Source organism: Eucalyptus grandis, chromosome 9 (assembly GCF_016545825.1).
Source record: "Eucalyptus grandis isolate ANBG69807.140 chromosome 9, ASM1654582v1, whole genome shotgun sequence".
Lineage (NCBI taxonomy): Eukaryota > Viridiplantae > Streptophyta > Magnoliopsida > Myrtales > Myrtaceae > Eucalyptus > Eucalyptus grandis.
The window spans coordinates 31,533,276-31,557,703 of NC_052620.1; the positions used below are offsets into that span (position 1 = coordinate 31,533,276).

The window sequence follows — 24,428 nt, forward strand, 5'->3', positions numbered from 1 at the left end:
GGTTATGTTTGGTTAATAGTCAATGGAATCCAGTGGAAATCACATAATCTGGTATTACGTCATTTGGTCTTTTTGAAGGGCTGTAGGAACATTTCATTGGAATTTTCAAGTGGGAATTTATTAGGAGAGAATAACTTCGGCCATAATTTGATTAAGGATGGTTGATTCTTCGAGAGCAGATTTCGATTGTTTCTTCCGGGGTTCTGTGGCTTCTTGAATCAGCAAGTAACTATTCCGTAGTTCTCCGCGTCGGTGATGTGCGTGGGACATGCACAAAACTGAATAGTCCATTTCTTGTGTGAGAATCCTTGACATTTCATCATTTATGTATTGTGTGAGTTCAGGGAAGTCGACAGGGCTTTGGCTCATAAACTTGGAGAAAATTTCATCTCCTTCTAAATCATTGAGTTCTCGTCAAAATATAGATCATCTTCCTTCTCGACATGATTCATGTTTTTATCCATCTTTACGGAACTATTTACACGTAGATAGCACAAAAACACCAGCTAATTCTTCTAGATCCAAACCCTAAAGCATGTACAAAAATGTGATGTTTGAATAAATGAAAAGCCAAAAGCCATCACCAGATGATTAGATCCAACAAGTGAAGTTTTCAAAACGAGCGTAAAATCTGAAAGTTCAAGCTTTTATATACTTGAATGTAAGTTAGAAGGGAACTTGAAAAAAAAATGAAAGTCAAGAAAATGCTAGAACACGAAAATGAAATCCCCACTTGAGTTTATAAAGAGGACTAATTTAAATGAACAGATTCGGCTTTATATTTAATTTGAGAACTGTGACAAATTACTCATATTCTCAAAAATAGATGTGCATGAATCTTCTTTTAATAATAGAAAATGTTCTTTGTCATGAGATTTGGGATTCTTGTAATGCGAAAATTAGTTCGGAAGTACACGTAATATAAATGTCTTGATTCGAGAGAATTAACACAAAAAGATTGTTGTCTACGACAAAACGAAGCTTGTTTTTTTCTTCTAACGGGCCCGCATCCGACAATCCGGTGAGTCGACCGGCCCGCTCATAGCTCGAACGGGCCGGTCCCGGTTTCTTATTCCGGGCAAGGCGGGCGGGTCCGGAGACAGCAACGGCGCGGCCCGGCCTGACCTCCACCAACGAGCTCGGTCGAAGCCCGTCAAAGGCCCGCGCGGCCCGCCGGACCGACCGACCATCTCCCCTCCCCTGCCCTCTCCGGCGTCTTCATCGTCAACCTCCGTATAAAAGCCGAACAACTCGAAAACTCGGAGGCAAAGAAACCGGAAAATGGGGGTCCACGGTCTCTGGGAACTCCTCGCTCCCGTCGGTCGCCGCGTCTCCGTCGAGACCCTCGCCGGGAAGAAGCTCGCCATCGGTGCTTCCCCTCTCCCCTTCCTCGCTCGCCGGGATCGCTTTTTTCTCAACCCTCGCACCGCGCCTAATCGAGTTCCTGATTTTCGCTTTGCGCTGCTGCTGCTGCTGCAGATGCCAGCATCTGGATGGTGCAGTTCATGAAGGCGATGCGGGACGACAGGGGGGAGATGGTCCGCAACGCGCACCTGCTCGGCTTCTTCCGCCGCATCTGCAAGCTCCTGTTCCTCAGGACGAAGCCCGTGTTCGTCTTCGACGGCGGCACGCCCGCGCTCAAGAGGCGCACCGTCGTCGCGCGCCGGCGGCAGCGCGAGAACGCGCAGGCGAAAATCCGGAAGACCGCCGAGAAGCTGCTTCTCAACCACGTGAGTGGATTTTAGCGCCTTGCGGAGTGGTCCCGTTTTGATTCTTGCGAATTTTTTTAGTGCTATGTGGTGGAGTGGAGTGTTTAAGCAATGGGGTTCGGTCACGTCTACCAAATTGAGATGCTCCGTTGCATGAACTTAGAAATTAGTGAGTTTGGCTTTCGGACGATGGAAAGTGATCAACTTACGTCTTCATTTGATATTGCTGTGTCAGAATTTCCATACCCTTAATTTCCTTAATAACCACTGATCGAGCTTGGAGGCCAAAGAATTAACTTTTCCTTGAGGGAGAGTATTGATGTAATAAACTTGTGTATTGCGCTTTTAGGTGGTTCGATAGTAATGTCACATCATTTCGGTATCTAGGGTCTTCAGGGGTTTTATAATTATGATACTTTCCAATTACCTTGAGAGTTTAGTTTACTCACGCTCAATCCAAACCAAATATAGCAATCATCCATCTCGAATTAGTTTAGTGTGAATGTGATCTAAAAAGCTGTGCATGGCTTCTTTTCCTTGAGGCCTTGATTGTTTAGGGCCTCTAGTTTCTCTCTGCCGTGCTGCACGGCACCATTTAGGGATCTCATGCCATGGAAATGTTCTTGCATGAATCTTGTTCCCCTTTTACTGTCGCAGCTTAAGACTATGAGGCTAAAAGAATTGGCAGAAGATATAGAGAGGCAAAAACAAATGAGTGATGCCAAGGGTAAGAAGGTTTTATCTGACCAAACTGGTACAATGGGAAATTCTCACCATGCTGATTGTGAGGTTGCAAGCGGTCATGACCAGGAAAAGCTAGATGAAATGTGGGGTTTGCTCTAAGCATTTTACGATCCTCTTCTCTTGCTTCATTGATTGGTTCACTTGGTTGATTGTCGTAATGATTTTGTTTAGGTTGGCAGCATCTATTGCAGCAGAGGAAGAGCAGAGATATGCTAAAATCGCATCGACATCTCAAACTATGATTTCTTCTGATGAAGATAATGAAGATGAAGAGATAATTCTGGTAAGTTTTATTTGCTGGAATTTTCTTGCTTCTCGTGTTTCTATCGAGATGCCACCTACCGTTGGCTAACCTAGGTTTAAAGCTGCTATGGTGTATTCTAGCTTTGTAATTCAGTTTCAATACTTCTGTTTTGCATGGGATTATTGGTGCCCAACATGGACTTCCCCCTCTCCTGCCTTAGTCCCTGTTGATGCCACTTCATCTAAGTTGAAGATGTAAAACTGATATGCTCTCTTGATCGTTTCGTAGCCTGACATGATTGAAAAAATTGATCCAGCGGTACTAGAGGCGTTGCCACCTGAGCTGCGAGTCCAGGTATATACTGTTCTCTATCCTACAGTCTTTTTAGCATTATTATTACCCTAAGTTACCGCTCATGCTGGTTGTTAACTTTTCATTTATTCACATGCAGATGGGAGAGAGGCTGGAAGGTGCTGATAGTCAACACCACTTAGAAGCTGAAAAAGTTTGCTATTTTGATGCATTTCATCTGTTATTGTGGAATACTAGTAATTTGCCAATATAATGGTGTTGCTAATTTCACCTCCTATTGTATTATTGTTCAGGAGGAGTTATCAGGTCAAAATCACAGTGTCAAAAGGGATCGAAATGATCTAAATTCAACTCACCATGATCAGGGGAAGCTTGATGAAATGTAGTTTGCTCGCCCATTCTATTCTGTATGATGTATTCTTTGTTGAGTTTTCGCTAAATGTTGTCTTGGATTAGGCTGGCAGCATCCATTATGGCAGAAGAAGGTGAGGTAGCACATATCGCGTCAACCTCTGTGCCTCAGATATTTTGTGAGGAGGAAGATAACGATACAGATGAAGAGATGATTGTGGTAAGTGAGAATACAACAATGTTGGAGGTTACATATAAATGTATGTCTGATATCAACCGAACACTGTCATGAAAGTAGGTAAAATAGATGTCACTTTGTAAACAGAATGGCTCTTGAGAATGGCATATGGACATTGAGATCTTCAAAATGCCTTTGTTGTGTGACACTTTTGTTATTGAAAAGCAGCACATGTCCAAACGCTTGCTTTGTGTGTGTATATAAATACCTTTCTCAGGAAGAAGGAAAGAAAATGAAATTTGCTGGCAGGAATTTGCAGTCTTTACTGTCTTATGCTAGATGCAATAGTCTAATAGGTTTCACGTAGACAACCTCACTATTTCAAAAAGATTTGTTGTTACTATTGTTGTTGTACGTAAGGCAGAAACATTCTCATCAGCTGTTCATTTATCTTCTAGCCGGAAGTGCATGGGAATGTTGATCGTGATGTATTAAATTCTTTGCCTCTGTCAGTGCGGCTCGATCTTTTGGCTCAGGTTAGAAAATTCATTTCTCATGGATCTTTTTCAGTCTTGGTAGGGATTTTCAGCTTCATGTTCCCATTCGTAGATTCTTAAGGTCTTTGGCTGTTTTTTTAACAGATGAAGGAGCGACAAATGGCAGAAAACCGACAGAAGTATCAGAAAGTTAAAAAGGTCAGTTCTTATGTTTTTTAGAGAATACGAAAGAAAGCACATGTCACAGATTTCTGCTGCTGTGACAGTTTTGCTTGAAGCTGCATGGCTGGTCCATCCAGTGTCTTCTACTTTTGTTTCCATTTTGTTAGAATAATTAAATATTAAACCACGCATTCATCTAAAAGCTAAAGCTATTAGAACAGTTGATAGTAGTCTCACCAAATCTCATATGGTGTCAGAGCTGGAGTCCTGAATTGAAATCTTTCCAGATCCCATTTGCCTCCCCAATTAACTATTTTACCCTTAGTACCAGGCAAAAAGATTGGATTAAGCGTGAGGGGGAGTATTAGAATAATTAACTATTAAACCACACATTCATCTAACAACTTAGGTTTTAGAATAGTTGGTAGTGGTCCCACCAAAATCTCACACATATCATATGTGTATATTTTGAAAATGATACATATGAATGTTTCTTAGAAGTTATGTGTATCTTTTGATAATTAGTGGAGGCCAAACTCAGCACTACATGATGCATCCTCCCTCATGAATTAAGACAGCACCCAGTCACAATGCTTTGTATGACTGGCAATCCTAGAACACGCGAAGCCACTAGTATATAGGCGGCCATTTATTTCTAAAATACTGATTATAGTGGGTTGTGAGCTATGATCCATCAATGTTTGACATCTAGCAGAATGAATGGTGCATATTTTTGAATTTTATGTGCATCACATTGCCGGTATGATGACTTTTGACAAGTTGAATGAACTTATGATTGATGTTTCCAGTCCTTATAAATTTGTTTCAGGATGAGAAGTATTTGCTCAGGAAAAAGTAGCATGCATTTTAGATCAGTAATTGGGTGGGGTCATGGTGTGCTATTATTTTTTAACATCCTTGAAGAGATAGCATTAAGTCAGAAATCTGCTGTTGTCAAATGAATATAATAGTGACTGCAGTGATTTCAGATGAAGATGGTCACTCAGGAAATATGGTTATTTATGTATTTTCGACTTAAAATTGGTCCTTATGTAATGTTGTAGTTCTCACCATGTCTCTCTCTTGAATATACCACATATTAAAATGGCATATGCCAGTTGCCTCTACCTTCTTAGATCAAAAGTTATCCAGGACCCTGGTTTTTCTGCTACACAATCAAAACTTAATACGGTGTACCTACCTGAGTATGGAAAAATAATTTGGGAATGAGACTTATTAAATATGCTCTCATATTAATTTGTTGTTGAGATTAAAAGGAAGTTGTCATCTCAGCAGAATTGTAAGAGTGTCGATACTTTAGTGCAGGCTCCTGAAAAGTTTTCTGAGCTACAAATACAGTCCTATCTAAAAGCTGTTGCTCTTCGCCGGGAGATTAATCAAGTGCAAAAAGCGGCTGTTGGAAATGGAGTCGATGGAGTACGAACCGCAAGGATCGCCTCAGAAGCCAATAGAGAATTTATATTCTCTTCATCCTTCAGTGGGAATAAAGAGTAAGTATTCAGCTTTTGGTAACACTCAACTGTTTATTGCGACTCACCTCTGATATTTCTTGATGTTTGTCTATTGTCATTGAATCTCTCAGAATGCTTACATCTGCTGAAGCACAGAGAAATAAAAGTAGAGAACACCAGACCAGGATGGATAATCCTTCCTCCATTTCTGATAGTGGAGTCTCATCTAATGATAATACCAACGCAGTGAAAGACTCAGTTCCTAACAAATCCAGAATGCTTACATCTGCTGAAGCACAGAGAAATAAAAGTAGAGAACACCAGACCAGGATGGATAATCCTTCCTCCATTTCTGATAGTGGAGTCTCATCTAATGATAATACCAATGCAGTGAAAGACTTGGTTCCTAACAAATCCAAAATTAGCTTCAAAGATGGCGTTGAAACTTTTTTTGATGAGAGGGGGCGCATTAGAGTCAGTCGAGTAAGGGCTATGGGAATCCGTATGACCCGTGACTTGCAGAGGAACTTGGATATGATGAAAGAAATTGAGCAGGACCAGACACATATCAATACCCATTCAAGTAGTGCGCTAAACACTGAGTCTGGAGTAGAAAGCAATGTTGGTATTGTAAGAAGTGATCTTTTGGCTGAAACTGCAAGAAATGATGTTGCTAGAATTGCTGATTTGAATGAGAGTGGTGACCAGTCTATGTTTGGGGATGGTAATTCAATACAAATATCATTCGAAGAGGATGGTGAAAGCAAGACTTTGGACGGTGATGATCAATTATTTATTCAGTTAGTAGCAGGAGATTCAGCAACCTTATCTTCCCCTGGAAAAATTACATCAAGGACACAGTATTCTGGTGCCTTTTCAGATCTTGAGTGTCATGGGCAGAAAGGTGAGAGCTTTTCCCATGATGACCGAGTTGAAATCGAGCCTCTTGAACAGGGGAAAATTAGTGATGAGAGCGAGGTGGAATGGGAGGAAGGCTTTTCTGACATTTCAAAGGACGCCTCTACTTGCCCTGTCGAGTCCAGTCAGCCTGTCTCGAGAGGTTATCTCGAGGAAGATGCTGATCTGCAGGAGGCAATTAGGAGAAGTCTTGAGGATCAGAGATCAAATGAGACACCACAAATGGATCATGAGAGTGAAACTGATGGAGAAAAGAGTCATGAAGATACTATGCTCCGTGATTTAGAGAACCATACGGCAAAGCAAACTTTCGCAACTGGATATGCCTCTAAAGAATCAGTAAGAGAAAAAACATTAGTGAAGGGTTCTATAAATCCTGGTAGTCCTGATGCGGGTTGCAGTTTGCAGGTGGTTGATTCTTTAGAAAATGAAGGAGAATTTTCAAATTCATGTAATTTGGATAAAGTGGGGATGCCAATCAAAGAAGCTGATGAAACATTTCAAAGTTCTGGGGTTGCACCGTCAGGGCACGAAAAGCCTCTGAGGAAGTTGGCTTCTCTAGAAATAGAGAGGAATCTGAGTGCAGGTGAGCCATTGGATATTTCTGGTGCAAGTTGTGTGTTATCTGCTCCCAAGGATGGGTATTCAAGGGAACTATGCATGGATGATGAAATATGTGCTGAAACATCTGGTAATGGTAGAATTAAAGATGAGAAGAAAAATTCTGAGGCTGTACAAGCATCTCCCTATGCTGAGGAAACTAAGCTTTCATCTGATGCTTTGCATTCATTGAGAAGAGAATCAACATGTGATGTTGTTGAGGTTCATAGCAATCACGACGATAATTCCTCTGGACGGTTGCCAAATGTTGAGAGATTTGCATTTAAGGATAACGAAAATGTGCAGTTGGAATTTGCGAGGGCAAATTTGGAAGAGGAAATGCGGACACTGGGTCGAGAAAGTATGAAGCTAGGGGACATGCAGAAAAAGCTAGAACGCAATGCTGAGTCTGTTAGTAGCGAAATGTTTGCAGAGTGTCAGGTATGCACCAAGTTTTGGGTTTTGCTTTTGAATTTTGCGTCTGGTCATAGTTGCAATTGACAGAATGTTGAACAATAATGGCTCTTTCACTTGATGTAGTGGTTACTTATATCCTGCATGACTTCTAGGTCATAGTATTGGGAGCAAACTGTCCTCTGAGAAACTCAAGCTTATAGGGCACTATGAGGCCCGTTCATATGCTCAATTTTGATTGTGCGCAATTATTGGAATGATTGTATGATGACCGATTGGAAAGTTCAACCCCTCATACCCATCGGTAGCACTCTTACTAGAATGAATATACATTGATGTAATGTCAAGTTTAGCTTTCCATCCTAAATGGCCAGTGTGGTCCAGTGATATGTTTACAGGTGTCGTACTTCGCGTGCAAAAAATCACCGGATGCTTCTTAAAAAGTATCCTCATTAAAGTCTTCAATTTTGTTAGTAATAGCTGCGACTGGTGTACATCCAATCTCATTCTCGCATTTCCAATGCCTCCCTCCTTCACCCCCCCCTCTTCCCCCTCTCTCTCTCTCTCTCTCTCTGTGGGGGCTGCCCCTGTGGTGGTTGTGATTTTACTGTTTCGCATTATCAATCTTCATTATCGTAAATCACAGGAACACATAAGTTTGGTTTCTTGGAGCCAAAATGCACTTGGAAATTGGCTAGGAAACTTGAGATGTTGATGTAATTATTAATTATTTAGCTAATTTGTAACGTCCACAACTTTGATTACTTTATGTGATTGGTTTTTGTTGTTCAATAGTAGTTTTATTAAAATTTACTCGATCACTCTTAGAATGACTTTCTATCGATGATGATAATAGAAACTTCATTTACATTCTGTCTCCTCCATGACCTATGTTTTAGATCTGCCATTGAGTGTAGGTAAGAAGGGAATGCCCTCTATTGTAGCAAGTTTTGCATGTTAATTGCAGAATAAGTGAATGCCATGGAGTTGTTACAGTGCTTCTCTCAGTCTTTTTTCTTAAGGAACTGTTCTTCTTTTATGTATGCGTCCCTCGTGTTTTGGGATAAGTGGATAGCAATTACTGGAAAAGATGTGTCGTCTAATGCAGGGCAGATGTTTTTCTATGCAGGAGCTGTTGCAAATGTTTGGATTGCCATACATCATTGCACCTATGGAGGCAGAAGCTCAATGTGCTTACCTGGAACTGGCAGACATAGTCGATGGTGTAGTTACTGATGATTCTGATGTGTTCTTGTTTGGCTCACAAAGTGTCTATAAGAATATATTTGATGATCGCAAGTATGTGGAGACATACTTCATGAAGGTTTGGATCTTGCAGTTGCTAGCATTGAGTTAGATCTTTTTGTAGTTCTATTTCTATCAAACTATGTAATCTCATAGAAAAATTAGTTTGGGATATAGCCAGTTTATCCTTGAATAGGTCTTGTTCGATTTTCTCAACAGATTGTATGGTTTGCTCTGTAGCTTACATTGTTGTTCATTTTTCTAGGACATAGAGAAGGAGCTTGGTCTTTCCAGAGATAAATTGATATGTATGGCATTGCTCCTTGGGAGTGATTATACTGAAGGTGTTAGGTAATTCCATTCCAGATTTTCGTTCTTAATCCTTTGGGTGCTATTCACGCATCCTTTGAAGAGTTTGGCACTTCATTGTCTTTAGGTTTGCTGATATTATATTGTGTATTCATAAGATATTGAGATTTGTTTTTCTGCTTTTTAAATCATCATGTATGTTTGTTTTCTGTTCTTGGGTGCAACTGAGTTTCCGTATCCTTATAATACTTGGTGAGTGCTTTTGTCAGTTTGACTTTATTCGGATGTGTTTTACTGCAGTGGAATTGGCATTGTTAATGCCATTGAAGTTGTGAATGCATTTCCTGAGGCAGATGGTCTTCAAAAATTCCGTGAGTGGGTTGAATCACCAGATCCAACCATTCTTGGGAAGGTTGATGTTCCTGAAGGATCCACTGTGGGGAGGAGAGGGTCAAAAACTAGCAATAATGGCATCAACAGTCCAGAAGGTGCTCAAAGTGGACCACCTTCACTGGAGCAGAATATGTCCCCATCTTATGAGCAAAGAAATTCTTCTGATAAAATCCAAGAGATGAAGCAGCAATTCATGGAGAAGCATGTAACTTCCTTTTATATCCCTTGGGTCTATTCATTTTTCAGTTTTCATTGGTTTTAAAGTGTTATTTTTCTATGATTCTTATGATTGTCAAATGAACCATATGTTGTCTTATGTAGAGAAAAGTTAGCAAAAACTGGCATATTCCTTCTACTTTTCCAAGTGAAGCCGTAATCTCTGCATATTCGACTCCCCAAGTGGACAAGTCAACTGAGCCTTTCTCATGGGGCAAGCCAGATCATTTTCTTCTTCGCAAGTGAGTCTTTTGATATGTGGTTGAATTTTAGAATGAGATAGCTTCCTGACATTTAAGAGGAAAGTGAAGTAGAAATGAAAAGATCGTGTTTCTTTCCATTTTTCGTCTCGTTTTAAGGAGTTATATCTTCGCACTTTTCATCTTGTTTTAGGGAGTTATATCTTTAACTGATTACAAATTTGCCACCATCTTGACTATTTCAAATTGGAATGCATTCCTGCAATGTCCCTGATCTGTGGCAGATTATGTTGGGAGAAGTTTGGATGGGCTACCCAGAAGGCGGATGAATTGTTAGTGCCAGTCTTAAATGAATACAACAAGCATGAGGTTGGCATCTCCTACCATGCCCCCCCCTCTCTCTCTCTCTCTCTCTCTCTCTCTCATTGCATCCGACCTCTCGGCTGCAAACTACATACATGTGTCCCATCCCTGCCCACAATCTTTTTCCCCATACGAAGGAGATGAGTCTCCCTTATATTTTCGTGGACCATTTGTTAGCTCAACAGTTTTACCCATCTTACCTTTCTGATCAGAATTGCTGAACTTTTTCTTTTCTACTTATTTGATGCAGACCCAGCTGCGACTGGAAGCATTTTATTCTTTTAACGAGAGATTTGCTAAAATCCGTAGTAAGAGAATTAAGAAAGCTGTCAAAGAAATCACTGCTGGCAAATCTTTGGACTTGATGGGTGATGATGCCCAAGTTCTTAATGAAAGCGGAAAGAAAAGAAGAGGGTGTTCTGGTGATGTATCTGATGAAAAAACAACTGGAAATCTCAGCTACCGCTCGACAAAATCAAAGTCCTTGCAGTCAAAGAAAAGAAGGATCCATGGCAAGCCTATTCTTTCTGAAGTGAACTTAGATGCCTCAAAACTGGTGGAAAGCAGTGGAGATGCCAATAAACAGCCTCTTCAGACTGGAAGAGGTAGAGGTAGAGGAAGAGGAAGAGGCAGAGGCCGAGGCCAAGGAGAAATGAGGAGAGGTAGAAAGGCCACCCATGATAAATCAGAAGGTAGCTCTAGTGATGGGGATAGCAGTGATCTGGGGCACGAGGTCCAGTTAGAAGAGTGCAAAGGGCGGCAAGCAGTGCGTAGAGTAAGTAGAGCATTTACCTAATCTTGATTCATTTTATTATGGTACTGGGCTGCACTAGCTTTGTTATTATTTCAGGGTGCAATCTATGGTCTGAACTCATGTGATCAGAATATGAATGTTGTCATGCTACTACGAATGGGCTCCAGGCGTTGGTCTATAGAAAGTATTGTACCAGTTAAGAGTAAAGAAATTTTGTTGAAAGGGAATGGTAACCTTCCAAAAGTGTATCCGCTAAGGCTTCTTAATTTCCTGAACTTGACCTACGCTAGGAATCTCAGCACCAAAAATAAAGCTTGAAACAATTTGTTGTCATGGCCAAAGTGTTAATTAGGTAGAAGTATTGAACTGTCCTACTTGCTTGTGATCCTACATTTTCTCCTTGATAATGTTGAGTCAAGTCTGACATCATTTTTCCGCACATTCCTCAAAGTACTTAATGAATTAATCTGTGCAGGAAAGGTTGGTCTGCTGAATGCTAATGGGATGTCAGAATGCAACTGAGCAATGAGCAATAGTACGCTAGCATAATTATCAAGCAATTTAGAGAATGTAACTAATCAAATTGTTAAAATGGAATAGTAGTATTCCATGTAGAGGCAGTGCGCTGTCTTGCATGGAATATGTTGTCCAGATTTGAGCTGTCCACTACCGTATCATTCCCATGTTTGGTGAACTTGATTCTTGTGTATAATGCTTGCATGGAAGAAATAAGATTCTTGTGCTTTTAGGTCCAGGGAGGAGCCCTCTCCTCCTTAACTAATTAGTTATGAAGTGACCTGAGATTTGGGGTTTATTAGGTTGAAGACAGCTTGAAACATATGTATTTCTATCATCTAGAGCTTCTCTTCCTTTGTTTAAGTTACCGAGCCATTTTTAAGCACTTTTATTTCCCTGTTTTTGGTTGCAGTCAGCACGCAGTAGGAACAAGGTGAATTACAGTCTGGAGAATTTGGAGGACAATGCATCAGAGCGCTGTTCTGACGATGACTTTGAGAGAGAGGTTTCAGAATATAAATCTCCCTGTACTCAGATTGCACATGGCAGCGCTGATATTTCAGAACTTGAGAGTGAACTTGCAGCTGGAAATCCTCATCTTGAGGGGAGTAAAGAAATGGATTACCTTCACATTGGGGGTGGGTTTTGTGAGGATGATGCCAATACTGGTGAACCACAACACTCACCTCCAGAGGATCTTTCCGAAGATCATCTCACAATGGGTGGTGGCTTTTGTATGGACGAAACGAAGACAAGCGAGGATCCTGGAAGTGTTCATAATATAGCTGCCGAACCTTTGGGGGAGGGAAATGAAGATTCCTTTGAATATTTAGAGCCTGCAGATGAAGCTGAGCTCGAGAGTTCCTTGACTCAATTAATCCAATTGCGCAAAACGACTTCAGAGGTACCTTGTGATGTGGTTTCCAAAGATGTGGCTTCCATGCAGGATGACAGTGCCGACAATGTAAAAGCCACAAATGATGGCCGTTCTCCAGGCAATTTCCAAGCAGAGGATAATACAGCACATGATTCAGGAATCGCCACATATGGATCTCTAAGTGCCATGCCTTCCTTGAGAAGAAAACGGAGAAGAGGCTGAACCTGTAAAATGTGGAGATATTTATGTACTAAATTATAGTAATATGTTGGAGTACGTAACGGATGTATTCCTTGTAATTTTTGTCCTCGTAACTTTTAACTTATAATGGTTGTATATGAAGGGCATGCTCATAGAGCACCTATAATTCCCATGATGAGGAAATTTCTGTGGGAGGTTGCACGTAATTCTGGGTGCATCTATGTGCGGAAAGCCATGTGCCCCGAATTACTGTTCGATTGATGAAAGAAGTTCATACTAAGTTGTTCGGTTTACCGTGTGCCGGGCATGTTTAGAATTCACAACCATGATCCGAACACGAAACAATCAAAGCCATCCACCAAGAAGAGAATCAGGTGGAGGTAAATCCATGGACCATTTCCGCATCCGCCGATTACATAAACAGGCTAATCACATAAAGGGGACATGTTAACTGGATTTTGCAAATGTTAAAATCACTTAATTCTGGTTGTTTATATTTTGTATCGATAACTAGAATGTTGGACGGTCCCACGCAACGCAAAAACCTTTGGACCTTTCCGACCCAAATCACTTGTAGTGCGGATCAAACGCCGAATGCGACTGCCGGGTTAGTCATCGACGGCTCATGAAGATCCTCAAAGACAATGCCATGAGAGAGACACACTCCAGAAAAAGCAGAGAAACAGCAACGACTAAGTGGAGCTGGCTGCGATGGGAGATTGGAAAAAGAAGCAGCTTTTGACCAAAAGGGCTTGGTGGGAGCATGCATCAAATGGCAGAGAAAGGCGCACCAAAGAGAACGTATCTAATTAAAATAAAGGGAAAAAATATAATAAAAAAAATTTGTTAGAAAAGGTTGTCCCAACTTCTAACCTTATTGCCCCGACAGATGCGAGGGAGTGTGCGACACACGTTCCCTTACATTATGGTCCTTGTGAAGTGTGACGGACACGTTCCCTTTCTTTTCTTACACTTGATATAAAGTAAAAGCAGCGAAGATGCAAGAAAAAATAACCAAATCTCAGGACACCTTTTCTTTAATCGATCGTCCATTAGTTTGTAGCACATCCTTACAACAGAATAACAGAGGATCCATGCTCTTTTCTTTTCTTTCTCTAAATGGGTTTAAAGAGGCAACGGCGAGAAAATCGCTACATGCTCAAAATACAAGTAAATAATAGTAACTTATCGCATCGTGATATAGATCGGATTTTATAAGCCAGTCTTTATATCTCTGATACTATTACAATTTCATGCAAGTATTGCTTGTAATTATCTTTTTAGTAACGTACGAGATTAGTTCATTCAATTCCCAAAATGAAAAGGAAAAGTACTTTATGAAGTTGCTAACCAAATTTGGTTGGGCTGTACTTCAGTGCCACTTCTTCTCCTTAATACTGTGCTAGCATTTTGCATCTTCTTGTCCTTCGATTCTTTTCTGTTTTCTGGTCTGCCTTGGGTGCTCTTCAGAACATCTGAAGTCACTTCTACCTTTACCATTTCGCTTTCTTAAAACTCCTGTTAATTTCATAGTCTAATTTATTTATTATACGTGAAACCGACATGCAATTTATTTATTTTTCATGGTTCTCGAGTTCCGTTTTTTTTTCTCGGCTGAGAAAACATGAGATGAACCTGTCTAAATAAATACAAAGGAAGCTCAATTATTATCAAAATGGGACCACTCCCCACATCATCAGCATCGTAAGCACCGGATTTTGTCAGCTATAACGACCAAACGCACATTTTGGTTGTCATGCAGCTTGCTGTTGCACGCCTTCTCTTCTTCTTTTTTTCTTTCTAGTTAAAAAATTATTCTTTTCAAGCCAGTACCCAACCGTGCCAGGTCAACCCCAACCAAGTGACGGAGAAGTTATTGCCTAATGAGCTCAAGTCAAGATCTATTTTGAAATAGCATGCATTTTCACAACTCGAATGCGCTGTTTACAAATCCTAATAAACATTGCCACACAGCTTGATAATACTTTTTTTTTTTCATAAATTAAATAAGACGCGGGTCGAGATCTTAATATGTGGCCGATTTTGGAGGGTAGTATTATCTTTAATTTTGTGAAATTTTCATTCATTTATATCATCTACTATGCAAGTAAAAAAGGGATGAGTGAGTAGGACACACGCCAAAAGCTCTCAGAGAGATCTAATAGGATGCCGTGACGTTTCGATTTTTGGAATGAAAGCGACATCATACAGTCTTTGATGAAATGAAAGATGCTTTTCAGACTAGTACTCCAATCTCCCAATTTTCTCTTTTCTTTTCTTGCTTTCCTTGACCAGCTGATCTTATCTTCCTCTCCTCAGTAACAAGAATAGGCAAAGCAAAAAAACGAAAGTGAAAATGAAGATGCAAATGCCCAAGGGACCCATCATGACACAATTGGATGCTATTGCTATAAAATAAGAAAGAGTCTCTATTGACACTCAACATAAAACTTGAGAAAAGGCCAATTATTGTTCAAGAATCCACTCACCACCAATTGCCTGTCCACCTTATAAGCACTTCCAGATGATGCCTTTGGGGTCTCAGGAAAAGGAGATTGGAGTTTGAGCAACAAATTTAGGCTGTTTGTTTTAGTAGCTCTGTGGGAGAGCTGACTGACTGATTGAGAGAGAGAGAGAGAGATAGAGAGAGATGGGAGGGAGGTACTGTTACAGGGATGTGCTTCCATTCTCAGCCATGGTGTCCATGGAGTGCATGAACGTGGCGTTGAACACGCTCTACAAAGCAGCCACCTTGAGAGGGATGAACTACCATGTCTTTATTGTCTACGCCTATGCTATTGCTGCTCTTGTTCTTCTTCCTGCTGCTGTCATCTCCCGCAAGTACTCTCTCTCTCTCTCTCTCTCTCTCTCTCTCTCAAAGGAAAAAAGAGAAGATTTCTGTCCAGCTGTTAGCTGACCATTTCTCGTTAATGGTTTTTTTGCAGATCAAGAACGCTTCCCCCTCTCAGCAGGCCCATACTTGCCAAAATTGTTCTTCTTGGGCTCGTTGGGTACAACAGTTTACTCCGCTCATTCATGTTCAATTCAATTAAAGATCGGTTTTCTGAGGAAGTATGAGATTTTTTGTGCAAATTTCTCAGAGGACAGATGAAACCAAGAAATGGGTTTTTAGCTCTTGGAAATTTTGATCAGGCTGATTGCTTCTCTGTCATCTCTGATTTTCTTTTTTTGTTTTTTTGGGTGGATACAGGAGTTCATCACAGATCCTGGGATACACAGGGATCAATTTCAGCTCTCCAACGCTTGCTTCAGCTATCAGCAACCTCACCCCAGCTTTCACTTTCATACTTGCCATCCTTTTCAGGTTCTTATTCCCCTCTTGTGAAATTTACTGGTATGCCCTTCCCCAGATGAACTAAAATAATTTCAGAAGGCTCCATCAAAAAATCATCCACTACTATATTCTCCGATGCAAAGCAAAGGGTCTTAAGTTCTTTCTGCTTTGAAAAGTTCAACTTTCTTTTTATCCCTTGCTTTTTTTCTGTTTATGTAATAAGTTGCTTTCGGTGCTTTTGGAGCCTCATTCCTTTTTGGGCCAATGGTGGTCTCACCTCAGCCATGAGCTTGTGCTTGCCTTTTACTAATATTTTCTCAGGCTTGGCCCGGCTCAGTTTGAAAAAATTTACACCTCGATGTCTCTGAAATATCCTGCAACAATGGCCAAGAAGGAATAAACAATGCTAGGTGTAGTGTGACCAATCTACCAAATTGGCATTTCAAGTGAAAGACGTCTTTTGGATATTATATGTGACCCACTTGTTTAAAGGCCTGATTGCAATCTACCTAGTATACCAACGTAGTAGACCGGCCTTAATAATTCTAGCATTTTTCAGAAAGGAATAAGAGCGTGGAGTCCTTACCAAAAAAATAAAATAAAATAAGAGCGTGGAGTTTCATAATGCTTTTGTGTCAACCATAAAGTACTCAGCTTTACAGTATCTAAGCGCAGAAGTAACAGTATAAATATAGAGTTAATATTTATGCTGCTTAAACCTGATTTATTTTATTATTTATGCTACCTAAACCTGATTTATTTTGCCTTTTTCCCCTGCCAAAAGGATGGAATATATATCATTGAAGAGAAGAAGCAGCCAGGCTAAGATCATTGGAACCATAGTATCGATATCTGGTGCATTTGTCGTCACTCTATACATTGGTCCTCCAATTATTATCGGTACAAAACCTTCTCCCTCACTTCATCAGAATCTGCACTCAACGAACATGGGCTGGATCATTGGAGGGTCTCTTCTCACAGCTGAATATGTTCTAGTTACCTTGTGGTACATTGTTCAGGTATACAATACAACCCTGCCTTTCTTTCAGTTTATAATTAGAATCAACATGACTAAGGGCTCAATACATATTCTTACAGGCGCAGATAATGAAGGAGTATCCAGATGAACTGACTGTAGTTTTCCTCTATAACCTAATCGTGAGCTTCGTAGCTGCGACTGTTGCTTTAATTACAGAACGTGATCTGAATGCTTGGAGAGTAAGGGACATAGGACTGGTATCCGTAATATGCTCGGTAAGTGGTTAAAACCTGAGTAGATACTACTTTATTTTATCAAGAAGGTGTTTAAACCCTTGCTTTCAATTTAGGGAGTTTTCGGATCAGGCTTAAACAACTCTGTGCATGCTTGGGCAATCCGCTTAAAAGGTCCTTTCTATGCTGCACTTTTCAAGCCGTTGTCAATAGCCATTGCGGTCGCCATGGGCGTCTTCTTTCTCGGTGACACTCTTCACCTTGGCAGGTAAGATATTGAGAAATGCTTAAAGAAAATTTTATGTCAAATTGGTGACATCAGGATCTACACGTAAGTGCCGTGCAGCGGAAGAATCTAATGTGCACCCCTCTAATAGAATTCAAACAGATAAAGAAATGCTGCAACACAGTAAAAACCGTTGCCTTCTCACTTTTTTAGTATAAAGATGATGTGCCGAGATTTTTCAATCATTCTGCTCTTTATATGCATTATCACTGTGATGAGTGAGTGGGCTCTTTACTGTCAGTTTTAGATACGACCTCTTTTTGGTAAAGTTCGATTTATTTTCTAACTTGCGCCTTAACGCTTGTTTCCATGTGCCACGACTTTGCAGTCTCATTGGGGTGACAATTATATCATTTGGGTTCTATACTGTGATGTGGGGAAAGGCAAAAGAGCAGAATATTGAGGAGGCTGGAGAGAACCGGCCGGTCTCAATACCCTCTGAGAAGGTCCCTCTACTGCAAAATCATAAGGTGGATGAAGTGTAGATCAAACTTCTGCGGATAGAATGAAGCAACAGACACTGCCTAGAAACTTGTGGCAAGGATTACTCAGGTATAAGTATATGTAGGAAAAGGAATGTATATGTATCATAGCTTTTTAGTCGAAAGCGATGGTGGCAAGCATTTAAACTGAGAAATGTAGATGAAAGGTCTCAATCCAAGTATAAAATTGGCATGTGAAGTGAACGAAACGGAGGACCGCTGAGAGACGTAGATCAAAGGTTTCAATCTGAGTACAAAATTGGCATGTGATGTGGACAAAAATGGAGCGACGGATCCTCATAAGTCTCTGTCGCGGAATCCATTTCGGAATGTATACGTCTGGATTTATGTGGAAAGGTTGCTTTCGATTTGAATCATTGCAGCTATCTTTCTTGAAGGGGAACCCACAGCCGACAAGACCTTTCCTCACCGAGGTAATTCAAAGATCGAATGGTCCAACTAAAATAAAGGCATCAGCGCAACCAAGTTTAGATTTACCTGTCCTCGTTTCACCTTTGGCGAAGCTGTAAATGTGGAGGATGCAATTCTTCAAAAATAAATCGCTTAATCTTCATGAAAAAAATCCAAACTTCACTCTCTGCGTATGGAACCCTACATCCGTCCTACATCAAGAGAGGCGTTGGCTTCTCCACAAAAGCAGAGCTTCCAAACCAGAGAGGGTTTATTTTTCGTTTCCTGCAGGAGATCCTGCTCCAGTCATAAACTTGTTCAGTTGCTTGCCTCGACCCTACAAATCATGCTGCTGAGTCCGTCGACACGAGACCAACAAGATTGTAGCTGTTTCAGTCGAATGAGCAAAATCCAAAGCAAAGACTACAGAGCGATGATGTTTGATATGGTAAAATTCGACCAGCGTTGAAAGTTTGTGAACGCAATGGTTCACCTCACTTGAAAATGCTTTGCTCTGTAGTATCTGTTCCGGTAATAACATTACATGTATCTGTTTCAAGTCAAATTCCTGGTCTACTAGACCAACGAAAACAAGCATTGGCAAAAACCTTTCCGTTTCATGTTCGCTCCCTTCCAATCGACGAAAAATTGAGTACAGAAATAAGGGAGCGCATCGGCTGCGCAGGGCTCAGAAAAAACCTCTGAAGTTTTAGTCTGTTTAGCTTACTACTCTAGTGCAAGTCGATTTCAGTGCCCCTACTTAATTGTCCAACATATAAAGAGGAGAGCTTCATTGGCTAAATCACAGACTCACAGTAATATCCATGACAGAAACTTCATGCACCATATCTTCACGGACTAGGCTTTGAGGTCATTGGACATGGCAGAAGGTATGCAATGGGTTGTTAGTATATCCGAAGTCGCCACCTTGGCAGTTTTGGTCCTTAGCACTACTACCTGTCAAGAGAGGACCAAGAAGAAGATTAGTCGAAATTTCTTAAAGACACGGGAGAGTCAAGGTGAGAAAGAGAATTGTACCTGCTGATATTCCAGGTCAAAACGTAAATATTCATCCTCACAGTTCTCCACCATGTTGGCCAAACTCTTCAGATTCTTTACGGGTTCGCCATTGAAAGCAAGGACCTAAATCCACAAAACAACTCGTAAGTCACCGTGAGACATTTGAAAGCACCAATAACCATATGTCCAACCAATTTGTAATAAACCATCTGCAACCTGGGTATTGACAATGTCTTCGTATCCAATATTTATGTCTGCAACAAGGACCTATCACAATAAAAGATGATGTGGAATAGTGAATGAAAGCAAGTGCATCATCAGTATTTTACAACAAGTTACTCAATATGGCAAGTTATCAGAGTAAGGCTAGAGGGGGAAAAGAACCTGAGATACAACAACAAGCTGTTCATTCACGGATCCTGCCATTGAATGAAGAAGTTTGTCCAACAGTTTGACTGGAGCATCAAATTCATAGTCCTTCCCATACTGGAGCAATTATTAAAACAAAACATCAGCAATTAAAGTTAGCCCTCATCCACTCAACCAACCGTGGACTCTTCAACTTAAGCAGATGAGCACCATAAACTTTTTGTCGCTACTAATTTGCAAACTCCACAATAATGTATATCTTAGGTAGCTGGGCATGCTCCCTGTTGTGCTCAGTGTTCAAATTCAACCATCACATCTCCATTAAGGAAAGGCATCACGTGGCATGCAAAGAAATACACGCGTTAAGGTAGGAAAACCCAATGTAGCGAAGCCTGATCAGATAGTCCATTATCCCAAACCTAAGAATTAACAACATCATATATCTAAAAACTTTATGCTGAGGAGGCAGCCAGTACTGAAGCCCCCACATTGATTGACAGAACCCTATAGCAAAAGATTCGCCCAAGTGAGCAACAAAATGGCTACCCAAGAACTTATTCTGACAGGCATTTAGAACCTCATGGATTAGTCTTGAACATCATCCGCATGAAATCAGAAAATCACTATCACAGAACAACTATGCAACATTAGTATCCCGAAACTAGTATTAAATAAAGATTCATTCAGGTGTACTGTGGGAAACCAGAGGCCAAGAGTAGGGGATAGCTCTCTGGATCTTAATGGCATTTTCATTGATGAGTCTAGACTGCCAATCTCTACTAGCTGAGAGGGTTCAGTATACCAGAAAGTATGGTTGGGACTCCACAATATATTTTCATAATCTTTTCTAGTTGAGAACCACCTATGCCCCCACTGGTAGGATGATCTATCTATTTCTTAAAGAAATTAGGCTCGGCATTTTCCTCATTCGATAGAGAATTGGTAGTTGAACCCAAGGGCCAAGTCCTCAAATTATGGCCATACAGAATGTTTCCTGATTTGAGAATTGATGGAATTGCTTTCTACTATGCCAATTGAACAAGATATAAGGGCTTCCTATTATAACAGGTTGTTCAAAAGGATGTCCCCGGTTATCTCACCATTATGTGCATCTGTGAGTAGTCAGTTTTATGTTAAAAAGAGTGCTTTGCAAACCAACACCAGCGAACAGTAGAGAACTAATCAACTAAATTATCTACTGCCATTGACAAACAAATCAACAAAGAACACAATACGTGCAAGACCAGGCAAACAAGCAAATGCAACAACAATCAGATTAAAAAGAAATCATAAATTTCTCCAAATGCTGCAGAACCAAAATACCAAAATCACTAAATCAGATAGATAAAGAGGAACTGCCACTGAAACCATCAATCATACACAGACCCACAGAGCCTGTCAGCCAGAAATGCATTGCACACAAGTGGCACGCTGATGCACAGTGCATCTTTTTTTTGGGGGGGAGGGAGAGAGAGAGAGAGAGCAAAATATTCACCTCTGAACGGAGATACGGAACAGATACGGCAGTAAAAACAAATCCAGCAATTATGTAATAAGAAGGTGATTTCCCACTAATATGTGCAGGGATGAGCCGTTTGTGAGTAGCAAGTTTTATGTCAAATTCAAGAATCTTCGAATTTCTGAGAACTTGCACATGAGCTTTATCTCCAGTGTATTTTTGGGAAACCAAATAGCCAAAACCTATGCGCTCTCCATGCCTGAATGGAACTGAGGAGGATCCAAAGAGATGTCAATACATTCATAAAGGAATAAAGATGCACATCAATGCAAGAGCACAAAAATAAATGGTAAAGACATCTGTAAATCTTAAACCAAGCTGGCATGCAGAGAGTAATTAGAGCAATCGACTACCACAATTAAGGCCATCTTCTTGTTGAATTGCATAAAGACATGCATGCAAGCCTGTGCATCTTGTGATTGTAAATTTAGTTCTTCATTTGCAGTGTCACTGACAGAATCAGGTAGTTCAATTCTGGAAGAAATCAGAATAGGAGAGGTTTACAATGCCCTCAGGTACTAAGTACCAGGTACCTGCTATAGGTAAATGAAAATCCAAAGCAGGAATGCTCAAATTACCAGAGGAACCCCTGCTGACATCCTGCTAGGCACATGCCCTAGATATCACATGAGATGGCATTTGAAGTCCTTTGGTTTCTCAAGGTTTAGGAATACGCGAACAATGACAACAACAATCAGCATTCCAATCTGCTCTACAAATGCCGACAGAGAAACAGAAGCAGCATTGCTAAAGTAAGAGAGTGAGAGGATGGGGTGTATCTACCTGTCCCGTCATTAGCAATATTAATCCCATCAAAGCTAAGAATAACATCAGATGGCTTAAGGACATGTGATTCTGGAGCTGTAGGTTCGATTCTCCTAATTCGGACACCTTTCTTGTCCAGTTTCATTCCCATAGCCATGCGTAGGTCAGGATTTTCCATCTTCTGCCACTCAACTCCAAGAATGGGGAATCCTGATATGAAATAAGACATCAAGACAAAATTATTTCGAGGGCCTTTAGCATCAATTGCATCTGTGCATTTTAACTCCAAGGAAAAACAGTAAAAAGTAAGCTGGAAAAATGTTTTTATCCCTAAAGAAAACCAGAAAAAGATGTTAAAAGGCTAAATGAACAAATTTCTTTCACAATCATTTACAAAAAATACAGCTAATGGCACGACCAGTTTAGAAGTAAAGTACATTCAAGATAGAAAACAGAAGCACCTGTGTACAACCCATTCTTCTCATAATCATGAATGAAGTGCATGATGACTGGTGTTGGGATAATATAACCGATATTCTCTGCATCTTCATGTTTAAGCGACTGAAATGCAATACCCACACATTTTCCTTTGTCATTAAATGCAGGGCCACCAGAATTTCCTGAATTTATAGCTGCATCTATCTGCAGGAGAATCCCCACACAAACATGAGAATCCCAGCCATTGCAAGCAAGTAAGAAACAGTCATGACTGATTGAATAACCTGCACTCCCAGGAGTTCAGTTGATCCATGGGCATAGGAAAGCATCTCCATACGTGACACAACACCACTCGTCACGGATATTGTATCTCCACCAATGGGATAACCCACCACAGTGACAGCATCTTGGAGTGCAGGTAGTTCTCCGAACTCCACAGGCGCAACCCCTTCCCAGAACTCATCACTGTTGACTGTGAGCAATGCTGAAACAATAGCAAGATACAAAGGGCCTTTTAACTCAATGATATGAAAAGGAAATAGCTTTACTAATTTCTAACAAGTAATCACCTTTACTAAAGGACAGTCAAATTGCAAAGCAATATTTTCTGGTGATCAGATAAAACAAAACACCAACCATATTCTCACGTTGCTAAAAGGATGGTGATGATAAATTACCGACCTTTCCCCTTTGGGTGTTACAAAGCATCTAAACCTAGACACATTTGCACACTGTTCCCATTAGAAATCAAAGATTCACAGATGATATCAGCAAGAACCACTCACTCCTATCATCTCCTCAATTGCCAGTTCCTCCGGTCTTAGTAAAATCATGCCAACTACATTGGCAAACGAGATAAAGACTACAGGCATGCGAGCATGGCCACATAAAAACCCTCTCCATCACATGCCATTAACGAATTCAAAAGCGCTACACTACCTTACATATAAAACACTCAATCAGCTCAAACCTCATTGGACAATCCTATGTCGCTTACCGATATCACATTCGGTCCCGATAGCGAGCACAGTAGCCAGATACTTCGTGTCAGAGCCACGCTTCTTCACCTTCACCTGAGTGTGGTGCTCCACGGAATGCGCATTGGTCAGCACTCTCCTCCCTCCAATAATGAATCCGCTGCTGCTGCTGCTGTACTGCCTCTTACGCTGCCACGGGAGCGAGAAATTCGGCTCCGTGTGCACGCAAAACACCTTCACCACCGCGTCCATCGCGGGGACCACCCTCGCGACGTTCTCCCACTTCGGCATCGGCATGGGCGACGGCTCCTCCCCGTCGAGCTCCAAGTCCCTATCGTCGCGGCCGCCGCCGACCGCGACGGCCAAGGAGCAGTCGCCGTTCTGCTCGGCGAAGCGAGAGCTCCGGCGCTCCGGCGACCGGCGCTCCGGCTTCCCCCGGGGCCGCCCCCGGCCGCGGCGGGACGAGGGAGGGTCGGCGCTCATCGTCTTGTCCGCCGCGGGCGCCGAGGCGCCGTCGTTTAAAGCGGTGGCGGCGGCGGCGTTGGGGTGCTGGTGGTCGGCGGCCTCCGCGGATTCGTTGGGCGGGTGCTTGGACGGGCGGCCGCGTTTCCGCTTGTTGTCGACCATTTTTCCGGCGACGGCGGGGCCCGGCGGCGAGGTATGGCGTCGGAGACGGCGACGAAATGGGGTTTAAGGGTTTATTACGGTCGGAGCAATCTCGGCGAATCGCTAGCGATTGGCGATGTCGACGACGCTGTTTTTCTCGGAGATGGAGAAAAGAAGAGGCGGTTCCAAGGTAAGGACGACGCACGGAAGGGGCTTGGGCTAACATGGGCCGAAGGTTTGGGCCTCATATTTGGGCCGAATGGTTGGGCCGACTCTTCGGGCCCGAGCGATGTTGTTCAATTGCATTCCAAGCATCACGATTAGAACTCCAAATTAATTCGAGTCGGCCCTGCATGGCTTGGTCCTCGTCTCG

The 24,428-nt window shown here is 41.5% G+C and overlaps 3 protein-coding genes across 4 annotated transcripts; 2 read left to right on the forward strand and 1 right to left on the reverse strand.

Moving 5' to 3' along the window:
- Positions 1-1,223: 1,223 nt before the first annotated feature.
- Positions 1,224-12,968, forward strand: LOC104419285 (DNA repair protein UVH3). Of its 2 annotated transcripts, XM_010030908.3 has the most exons (19): positions 1,224-1,369; positions 1,480-1,730; positions 2,367-2,536; positions 2,625-2,736; positions 2,986-3,051; positions 3,149-3,202; positions 3,303-3,391; positions 3,466-3,580; positions 3,997-4,074; positions 4,180-4,233; positions 5,524-5,708; positions 5,801-7,628; positions 8,731-8,925; positions 9,112-9,197; positions 9,456-9,753; positions 9,870-10,006; positions 10,249-10,333; positions 10,578-11,102; positions 12,010-12,968. In XM_010030908.3, the coding sequence occupies exons 1-19, from the start codon at positions 1,282-1,284 to the stop codon at positions 12,694-12,696; spliced, it is 5,103 nt and encodes a 1,700-aa protein (XP_010029210.2). In that variant the 5' UTR covers positions 1,224-1,281; the 3' UTR covers positions 12,697-12,968. The 2 variants fall into 2 exon arrangements, with proteins under 2 accessions (XP_010029210.2, XP_010029211.2); XM_010030909.3 differs by lacking the exons at positions 1,224-1,369; positions 1,480-1,730; positions 2,367-2,536 and having other exon boundaries at positions 2,629-2,736; positions 2,918-3,051; positions 12,010-12,966.
- A 2,136-nt stretch (positions 12,969-15,104) lies between these two features.
- On the forward strand, positions 15,105-18,327 carry LOC104419286 (WAT1-related protein At3g28050). The gene is made up of 7 exons (XM_010030911.3): positions 15,105-15,516; positions 15,621-15,686; positions 15,887-16,000; positions 16,755-16,989; positions 17,069-17,224; positions 17,299-17,450; positions 17,797-18,327. The coding sequence occupies exons 1-7, from the start codon at positions 15,326-15,328 to the stop codon at positions 17,951-17,953; spliced, it is 1,071 nt and encodes a 356-aa protein (XP_010029213.1). The 5' UTR covers positions 15,105-15,325; the 3' UTR covers positions 17,954-18,327.
- A 495-nt stretch (positions 18,328-18,822) lies between these two features.
- On the reverse strand, positions 18,823-24,206 carry LOC104419287 (protease Do-like 9). The gene is made up of 9 exons (XM_010030912.3): positions 23,470-24,206; positions 22,757-22,956; positions 22,496-22,676; positions 22,053-22,244; positions 21,246-21,478; positions 19,766-19,867; positions 19,598-19,648; positions 19,400-19,504; positions 18,823-19,318 (listed from the first exon to the last, which is right to left on the reverse strand). Exons 1-9 carry the CDS (start codon positions 24,074-24,076, stop codon positions 19,220-19,222), a joined length of 1,770 nt encoding a protein of 589 aa, XP_010029214.1. The 5' UTR covers positions 24,077-24,206; the 3' UTR covers positions 18,823-19,219.
- Between the last annotated feature and the right edge of the window lie 222 nt (positions 24,207-24,428).